Source organism: Pelodiscus sinensis, chromosome Z, assembly GCF_052426305.1.
Source record: "Pelodiscus sinensis isolate ZL-2025 chromosome Z, ASM5242630v1, whole genome shotgun sequence".
In the NCBI taxonomy this organism is placed as follows: Eukaryota; Metazoa; Chordata; order Testudines; family Trionychidae; genus Pelodiscus; species Pelodiscus sinensis.
In genome coordinates this window covers 16,749,527-16,759,832 of record NC_143085.1, presented here as the reverse complement: position 1 = coordinate 16,759,832, position 10,306 = coordinate 16,749,527, and the positions used below count along the sequence as shown (strand labels likewise).

Here is a 10,306-nt window from a genome sequence, read left to right as displayed (position 1 = left end):
CCATAGTCTCCTATAGACAACCACCTAACCTCAAGATGATTCTTACCAACCACCACAGGACATACCACACTAATACCAACCCTGGTACCTTCCCTTGCAACAAACCCCGTTGCCAGCTTTGTCCACATATTCATTCTGCTAATACCATTATTGGACCTAACCAAGTGAGTTATAAGATCAAGAACACATATTCCTGCGCATCCAGAAATATAATCTATGCTATCATGTGCCAAAAGTGTCCGTCTGCTATGTACATTGGACAAACATCTCAGACACTTCGCCAAAGGATTAATGCCCACAAAACAGATATCAGACAAGATCACAAAGAGAAAACAGTTTCTTGCCATTTTAACCAGAAAGGACACTCTCTCAATGACTTGACCACCTGCATTCTGCTACAAAGACCTTTTACATCTGCACTTGAAAGGGAATCCTCTGAACTGTCATTCATGTTAAAATTCGACACTTGCCAACAAGGACTTAACAAACATTTGAACTATCTCACCCATTACCAAGACAGTTTCCCCAATTATCACCTCTAATACCATTAACTCACAAACATCCCACTCTCCCTACCTCTAATATCATCAATTCACAGACACTTACCTTCCTTCCTCCCCCCCCCCCCCGCATCCCCTCCTGTTCTGCAATGTGATTTGTCCTTTTCATATTTGTTCATTTTTTTTAATTGTATCCTTTGGTATATATGGTTGTGACTACTTTCTTCCACTATTTGATCTGAGGAAGTGGGTCTGGCCCACGAAAGCTCATCATCTAATAAACCATCTTGTTAGTCTTTAAAGTGCTACATTGTCCTGCATTTTGCTTCAACTACCCCAGACTAACACGGCTACATTTCTACCACAGGTAGAGAAAAGGAATTGATGAATGCATGGAGTTGTCCTTCCCTTTATGCTCTTAGATGTGAGGCACAAAAGACAGTTAGGGTAAAAGTGGGGATTCTAAGAGACAGTGCTGGACCAAAAAAAAATAAAAAATCCAAACTCAAGTCCATGGGTTGACAGCAAACCAACAGGAAAATACAAAAGCAAGCACTTCTGACTTCCCTACATATCTATACAAGGCATAGTAATTATGTTCCCAATGCCTCCTTAAAGAATTTAAGAAGAACCAGAGGTTGTGACAGGCAGGGAGATAAACATGGGTTGTTAGAGTCTTCACATTTTCCACCTGGTCTTGCTGTGCATAGAGTACCAATAGTTAAAGCTTCTGAGAACAGTCAGCTGCTTAGAAGAAAGATATTGGCAAAAAGTGTGGCACAGGGCTAGTATGAATTCTGAGAAATCCACTCAGTTAATTACTCTTGTAATCTGTTCATTTACTCAAACAATATGCATTTCTGCTCTATTTCCAAGAGAATTTGTGCATTTTGAGTACTTATTCCCACAATCCACAGAGAAATGTATTGAAAAAAGTATGCCTATGCAGTCAAACATCAGCATGTGACCACAACTTTCCCCCTATTCTTTCATGCTAAAGTGAACCTACTAGTCATTCTGTGAGGCCAACGCCAAGCAGTTTTGAAAAAGCCATTCTAAGAAGAAAAAAACCTTGTTGGAAACTGATGTAATTCTACACATATCTTTTATTTCTACTCCCTATAAAATTACTGAGTGTTTCTTTATTCTAACCCATCATGTGCACACAGTACAAAACACACAGTTATTAGGCTGGCAAAGATTTGGTCACCAATTTATTCGGACTTTGCATACAGATATACAAATGACAACATTTAAAAAAAGCTTAAAAAGGGAAAAAATGGACTCAAGAAGCATAAATAGTATTTAAAAATTCTAATCATCACAGTGGAAGAAAACTGGAAGGAGAAAGCTTCGGTAACCCTAAGACTTTAAATAAATACCCCACACAGATTAATTTCACAGCAGGAAACCTAAAAGCATGTCATCCAATAATCTGATTTGTAGTTTTACATTTATAGTCTCTTTAAAATATCTTATAAAATAAAATGTGTTCTCTGTCAATTTGGTCTTGTCATTTGGTTACAGTTGACTTTTCCAGTGATTGAAAACAACTAAAATTAGCACTCCTCAATGAACACAAACTTATGCAGTTAATAATACCTGAACATTTCTGTGCTTGAGCACTGTTGCTGATATTAATGCAGCTCTGTGAATAGGGGGCCTGATCCTGTTTCCACCAAAGCCAAGGGCAAAATTTCCATAAAAATTCAAGAAGAATAAGGAAGGATCACTGTATTAACCTAGCAGAGGAACTCTGAATATCTTGTGGAGTTCTCCTAAAGCAATGTGTGATTTTTTTGGTTTCAACTCTCCCCAATTAGAAGTTGGATAAACTGAATACAAAACCCAGATGTCAAGAGACTGATTTAAATTACAGGTAAGGGAGTTAAGATTTTTGAATCCAATCTCTGACACTAACAATCTGTCTCTGGGTAGGGAGATAATTTCCCTATCAATAAACCTTAAATAAATACATTTATAATTTCCCTATCAATAAACCTCAAAGTGGGCTAATACTTTACTTTAATACTCACCGACCTCAAAGGACTGTTTTGAAGACTGGTATTGGTAAAATATTTTGAGGATGAAAAGCAATTGCAAGTATTTCCACTTTCCATGTAGGTAACAAGTTTAAATGTATATCAAATTTTGGCCATTCATACTTTGGTAGTGTTTCTGACATAGATAAACAGATGGTGAATGATCAGTTACATACATACTTGCCAGTTATCAATCTCATATTTTGAAAATAGTATTTTAGTACTATGTTGAACAAAGCCTAGAGGTTCAAGGCTCAACCAAAATGGAGAGGACTAAATCAGAATTCTTGAACATTAGGAATAAAAACGGACTGTTATTGAATATTCGAACGAGACATTTTTAACTATTAATTTTAAATTATAAAGTAATTGCGTGTATTACTGATTATGGACTTTTTTGCTTGTGTTTATATTCACTATGTTTGCAAGTACAGCAGATTACTTTGTAGTTTATATGTATATTAAAACACATGTCCTCCAAAAGGTTTTAATTTAATTGAGAATAAATAGTTACGTAAAGAAATAGTAAACTCCCCCCATAGCTCAAGAGAAGAAAAATCTATTAGTTTCTCCTCCCACTTACCCCAAAATGAAGTTCACTGCCAACAATCTAAGTGCATGACACACAAACAGGTATAATTGCAGAAACAGTGTGGTACTTAAAATTCATCAGAAGGTGCACTTACTTATTACAGTGTGGCCCTGATCAAGCAAAGCACTGAAACACATGCTCAGCCAAGCACATCAGAGCTGATCTGGCATTGTTAGAAATATTTAAACAGTCAAAACTTATCTAAAATAATTACAAGAGGGATTAATATGATTATTGTTTGTATAGTCTTTATTCTGGAATTAACCATTTGCAGTTCTATTGTAACCCCAGTAAGAATTACGGTTTCCAGTCATACACACACTGCACCCTAAAAGGCCGCCATTTCCGCTAAGCATTTCAATACTAAATATAGGCTCTGAGTAGAGAAAACGGCTGAATCTCTCCATGGACAATTCAGGAAATACTGTTACAGTTGCAATCTTTTCCACAGTTCTCTGAATCTATAGTTCTCTGAACATCACACTCAATTAATAAATGAGTCAAGGTTTGGCATTTGGAGTAAGTTAAATTGCAATTAAAGTGGTAGCAAAAATAATCTAGGATTTTAAAATACTTTGACATTAGCAAGAGATTCTCTCTATCATGCATCATTGATATTGGCTTATGGAAAGAAAACATGGATTTAAATAACCAACTTCATAATTTACAGCTAAAAGGAACATGGAAAGTTTTTTAACACCTGATTTCCCACCACTATCATACTGCAATAATGTCACCATATAACCAATAACTGCTTTCACTCCCAGCTTTTAACACATTATTACCAGTACAGAAATAAAGCTAATACCAAAACTTACAAAAAGTGTAAGTATAAATTCATATAGATCACTTTCTGTTTGCAAACATATCCTACTAGTTATCAATCTAGAAGTAGAAAAGAGGCCTACATTGCTGGTTAGACTGTATGTCAACAAATAATGTGCCACCAAACAGAGCAGCTGATTCCTTCCCATCAGAGGGATCCCATGACACTCTATGATGCTTTAATCTCTCCTGAGCAAGAGATTACAGATCACAGAGCCAAACTTCAGTTTCATTCCCTCATCAGAAGCAGGTACTGGGTACAAATGAGAATGATTTAGCTTGTATCATCTGTTTACTCAACACAGTACTGTTTTAGGGAAAATAGACTTGTGAAGAATAACAGCCCTTTTCCCTATGCAGAACACTGCTCCACTGTATATTTCTGAAAAAAAATATTATAATTACACTGAAACAACCAATGTTGCAAACATAACTTACATCCATCAATGCCCAAAAAACCTTATAAGCATATGTTGAAAAGACAGACATTTTCTAAAACTATTTTGGCCTAAAAATCAATAGATATGTTTTGTTTTATAGAATTGTATTTTTTTTATGATTTACATCACCACCATTCCTGGGGATCATTTCCAGAAGTCATATTACATAGTTGGGCCAATTCACAAAGTGACTAAAAATCAACTATGAACAAATGTATCTGACTAGTTTGTCTTTGTTCAAATTGAGTGAAGTACAAAAAGTTATCATTATTCATTCTAAAGGTTTAAGTTAGATTCTGAAAATCTCTGAACTTTAATAATATAGGACTTTAAGTTCCAAGGTACTGCATGTCTTTAGCTCTGACTGAAATAAAAAGAGAGTTGAGGTATTTAGCACCGTGTAAGAAGCACTCAATACCTTGAATATCTATCCCCTGCATATTAGCAATTTAGTTTAAAAATTGTGTCCAGAAAATAAACTGTGTCCCTTATATTTAAAACAAATATTTGTACAAGAAGCAATGCTTTTTAATCCAACCAAAATGTTACTTTCTTTCCTTAGTTTTGTGCAAAAGGTTTTGGTAGTTGCTGGCGTATGCTATGGATTTAATAAGCTTTTTCTTGCCATTTCTGGGTTTTGGAGGCTGGTACAAAGCCTTCAGTGGAGTTTAATGGCTTGTTCTTGTGTTTTTTTTTTATCACGATCCATTCAAATGGAAAGTTGTTAAGTCTGCAGTTTGAACTGATAGGTGCTTGTTTTCCATTTGTTGATATCTGCATTGAGCATGGTGCGCTCTGTGAAAGTAACACGTCCTTCTGCATCAATGAGAAGGACTGTGTTAGTCCTGAAAGAAAACAAGGGAAGAAGACATTTTAAACTTCATTTTTGCCTAATTATTTGCACAATACTATTTTACTAATTTAGACTAAAGTAGCATCACAGAAAAATAGGTCTAAAAAAACACCAATAAAATCAGATTCGAAGGACTCACTTGAATTCCCCTCCCCCGCTGCATTACACTGAATGAAACTCTGTACTATCTTGCTTCATGGCTGCACTTAAAGGAAAAACCACACAAAGGTTCAGGCTGACGGATAAGAAGAACAATAAATAGCAGAGAAACTAACAATAAGCTTTTTAATTGCTGAATATATTAAAGTCAGTTCTAGCCTGGAAATGAATTTTACCTGACAGCATTTAGTTAGCATGAATATTATCAGACACACATCCTTGTTGATTTATATTAACTCATGTCTGCATTCTTCCCTTTGATACAAAATGCTAATAAAAATCTCCTCAGCTTTGCAGCCCAGAATATACAAATTACCACCTGAGGACACAGATGCAAGGTCATACAAGAACTTCACATTTACTCTCCCTAAGGGTATATTATCTTGAAGAGCAATTTCTAAACACTGAGATGCAAGTCCCCTCACAGATTGATACAAAACTGCTAAAAGTAACTCCACTGACTTTAGTGCAACTACTTCTGATTTACACTGAAAAAAAATAAGGCTTTGTGAGGTGTGAGAACTTGTTGTCCTCTCTAGCTATGGTTTTAGTTCTAATTAGCCCAGCTGTAAATCACAGATGTTCAGAAATATCGATGTACTTGTTATTTGTCCCTTATTTCAAATCCAAATTGACCTCAGTTTTACATTAATTGTATTGTCACACAGCAATTTAGTCTACTGGCTCACTTAAAGGACTGGCAGTCCACAATTCTCAGTTCCATCCCTAATGCTACTACTAATTCTGTCGCATTGGTCAAAGCACTTCTGCTCACCCATCTGCGAAATGGGTACATTTACTTGAGTGGGATGAGGCCAAATATTTATAAAGAGCATAGAAATTACTGGATGAGAAGACATGTGCAGTATTATTTATAACTGAAGTTCTAAACAAAGAAACAGCAAAGGTAAAAACATAGTCTAGACTAGTTCTGCTTAGATGTTTACTATACTCTTCCTACGCTGTCTTATACTGGGGATTTATTCCACTTTGACTCCCAGAATCAGAACCCTTCATAGTGAATGGATGACTCCCTATGTTCTGTCCTAATGCCAGTGATGTGTTGAGATACTGTAATGGTCATGCACTACATCAGCAGCAACTTCTCAACATATGTGAACAATAGTTCCACCAATGATGAAAATGCCTCTCATATATTCATGCCAGATAATCTGAGTGTTTGGGATAAAAGCCAGAAAATGTTATTGGACTTATGTTGTCTTATATTCAGAGTTGGAAATACTAGACCTGGCATGGTGAATCAAGGCTTGGTCTACACTGGGAGTTTATGTTGAACTTAACCATGTTAGGTTGAATTTCTAAACAATGAGTCCACACCACCAACCCCATTCCGTTGACTTTAAGGGCTCTTAAATTTGACCTTGCATGGTCAACGTTACGGTAGTGCCATGAGCTGGCTCTCCTTTCCCAAATCACCAGCCTGGCCATGCCCACACTATAACCCCAGAGTACCTACTATAGGTGTTCTGGGGGGCAGAGTGTTGTTGCTCCCAGTGCTTGCCCTCCCTGAGTTCCTGGCTGGGGAGAAGGGAACCACCTCCTCTCCTCCCCTACTGCTCCGATAGATGTGCTGTGCGCACACTCTCCTTTCCTCTTTTTCCCTTCGTGGTGCTCCAGGGAGGCTGGGACATGCTTGGTGCGCTGCCCCACTTCTCCACCCCTCCCCTGGTGCTCTGGAGAGACTGGGAGCACTTGGCACTCTGCTCTGCCTCCTCCCCTCCCAATGGGGGCAGGGCCTCAGCAAAGGGGGGAGGCTGTAGTTGGGCTGGGAGCCTGCCTTCTTCAGTCTCAGCTGCATCAACCGCCCATGCATAGTGCAGATGCAGTGCTGTGAAAGTAGAGTTGTTGGCCTCCAGGAGGTGTCCCACAGTGCCCTGCTGTGACTACTCCAATAAGGACATTCAACTTTATTGCTCTCCAGGTAAGAGGAAAAGCCCTGGGAAAATCTGAATTTTATTTCCTGTGTGCCCAGTGTGATGAGCAGACCTGAGAGCAGGTGACACATCTCAGCACAATACACCTGAACATGAATGCCCAGGGCCACAGACAAGCACCAGCATGGAGCATGCAGGACAATCTGGTCCTCACTTTTGTGTGGGGAGAAGAATCTGTTCTTTCAGAACTACGAACCAGCAAAAGAAATGCAGATATCTATGCCAAGATCACAAAAGGCATGGAGGAGAAAGGATGCACCAGGGATGTCCAGCAGTGCCATGTGAAATTAAAGGAGCTGAGGAAGTCATACCAGAAGACAAAGGAGGTGAACAGATGCTCGAGATCAGTGCTACTCAATGGTGCATCACACTCAGTCGACAGTAGCTATTTTACTGGGGATGCATAACTTTGAACTTCATCAAATTCTTATGCACAGTGGGGATGTTCCCCTTTGACTTAACAAAATCAGGTGCTAAAAAGTAGACCTTAATAAATTCAACCTTATCTTGTAGTGTAGACTTGGCTTAAAGTGACTAATATATTAAGAATAGCTCAAAACTATGTCTAAATATTTAGTTAACGAATGTACAATGACATTACTTCTTTCCTTAAAATTGGTGAAATACAACCAGTGAAACACAAAACCCAAGTATCTCCCTTCATGTATTTCTTTAGAACTTCAGTACCAGTACATAAATAAATGCTACTTCATGTATTTTATTACATATGAAAGCTATGCTCTGCATTTTGCTACACCTTCTCAGTGAGTTCTCTCCAAATCTCTTTAAAGGTTCCAATGTTATACTTTAAATCCCCTAGCAAAATGAGGACCAACCATTTCATTTATTACTTCTCATTTATTTATCCACTAAGGGTACATCTACACAGCAGGAAATACTGACAGTTATTCCAAAATAACATAGTGCATGTCTGTACTACAAGTCTTTATTTCAAATGTGTCAAGCTGGCGGACTTCTCACTCCAACTCCTTCATTTAATGAGTAGTAAGGAAAGTAAAAGGAAGAGTTCGTCCTTTGACTTTCTGCTATGTAGAGAGCTGAGTTAAGCTATTTAACTTCCGCTACACAATTGACGAAGCTGAAGTTGCGTAGCTTAATTTGACTTTAGCCCTGCTGTGTAGACATACCCTAAGACAGCTATAACTGATGGAGCCAGTGATTGGGTAGCCAGTTTATTTTCCCTGGTAGACCCATAGCTAAGGAATTCTCTGCGGCCAGAAATAAGCTGAGCCATAACCATGCCAGCTTCAGGTTAGAGTGCCAGATACATATTATGCAAGCCTTTTCATTACAATAACTGATTCACAACATTTATTGCTTTCTTTTTGGGAGAGAAAGTGCATATACCTCACTTAGGAAAGTGAGCACAATTAGGAGAAGGATTCCATTGATCATAATAATTCTTAATCTGTGAACACGGCTTCTAGTTATTACAGATATCTCACCACAATAAATCTATAATTTAGAGCATTTGTCTGTGTCTATTCAAGAACTCCTCCTAAAGGGTAAGAACTAGCACCACCAAATTTGGCATACAGCTTCCTCTTATCCTAACTTAGGGAACATCTACACTTGCTCCCTAGTTCGAGCAAGGGATGCAAATGTAGGTGACTGAAATTGCCAATGAAGCGCGGGGGATTTAAATCTCCCGCGCTTCATTAGCATGATCTCACCGGCGCATTACTCCGCTCAACAGCTGATTCGAACCAGGAAGTGTGCGCTGGGACGTGTTAGTTTGAACCAAACCCCTTGATTCAAACTAATATTACTCCTCAAAAATGAGTAATGTTAGTTTGAACCAAGGCGTTTGGTTCGAACTAATGTGTCCCAGTGCACACTTCCTGGTTCGAATCAACTGTTCAGCGGAGTAACGCACCGGCGAGATCATGCTAATGAAGTGCAGGAGATTTAAATCCCTGCTTCATTAGCAATTTCGGTCGCATACATTTGCATTCCTAACTCGAACTAGGGAGCAAGTATAGACGTACCCTTAGAAGAACGTAAGAGTTTGGTTGTGCCAGGAAAATGGGATGTACCTGGAATGGAATGGATTCTCAAAGTGATACATAGAAGTGACAGAATGACGAGGGAGGTGAAAGGGACTAGCTGGGGGGTGCCTCTCCTCTGGGACTGCCCCAACCCCAAACCTCCCATCCTCTGGTGCACTTTGGAGAAATTGGGCAGGGGGAGCTGAAGCTACGCCTCCCAAATTTGTGCAGGGACAGTGCTGGCTGCTCCCCTTAGTCACTGTCAGAGAGCAAGGGAAAGTCCACAGTTTCTTGCATTCCTGGATCTGGCTGGGCAGATAAGAGTTTATAGGAATGAAGAAAAATACACTGAGGAAATTCTCATTTTTTAAAAATTACTGACAAAAATTAAATGGAAACATTTTAACAATCCCTTTTTAAAGAAATCTGAAATAAAAATTACCTTCATAAAAATAAAACTGTATTTTCTCCACTTAAGTAGAAGAGACAAAAAGGTTTGCATCCTTCCATGCAAGGCTGTTTACTTCATGTTTGGAATCAAAACTTGAAGCAGGTCAGTATAATGTACTAATACTTTCTAAGGTGTAATATAACTCATCACTTGCTAGCAGATCTGTCACTTTGCTCATATGCTGGCTCATGGAGGTGAACAGAGGAGCAGCAGACCAAACTGAGATAAACAGAGCTGGGAGAAATCTTTCTGTTCAGTAGTTTATGTGCCCAAAAATACAGTTCTGTGTTTACTGCAATTACTTGCAAAAAAAAAAATGGTAAAAATACCCAAAAACAAAAATGATTTTTTTTGGTTAAATGATTTATTTAAATAATTTCACTATTAGGTCAATCTGAAATGAGTCTCCCCAATATTTCTTGGTATGGCCACAAAGTTGAAAAAAGAAAATCAAATATTCACTCAGATCTAGTGATAAGT

At 38.2% G+C, this 10,306-nt stretch overlaps 1 protein-coding gene across 8 annotated transcripts in view; it reads right to left on the bottom strand.

The window, feature by feature from the left end:
- Nucleotides 1–1,697: 1,697 nt before the first annotated feature.
- TANGO2 (transport and golgi organization 2 homolog) overlaps nt 1,698–10,306 on the bottom strand; it is an 82,074-nt gene continuing 73,465 nt past the window's right edge. For 7 of the 8 annotated variants that reach the window (XM_075898336.2, XM_075898335.2, XM_075898341.2 and 4 more), the window contains one exon: nt 1,698–5,244. In XM_075898336.2, the coding sequence (XP_075754451.1) occupies nt 5,124–5,244 (121 nt within the window). In that variant the 3' untranslated portion in view covers nt 1,698–5,123. Of the gene's footprint in view, nt 5,245–5,391; nt 5,458–10,306 lie in introns of all 8 variants that reach the window. The other variant, XM_075898339.2, reaches the window with a different exon arrangement.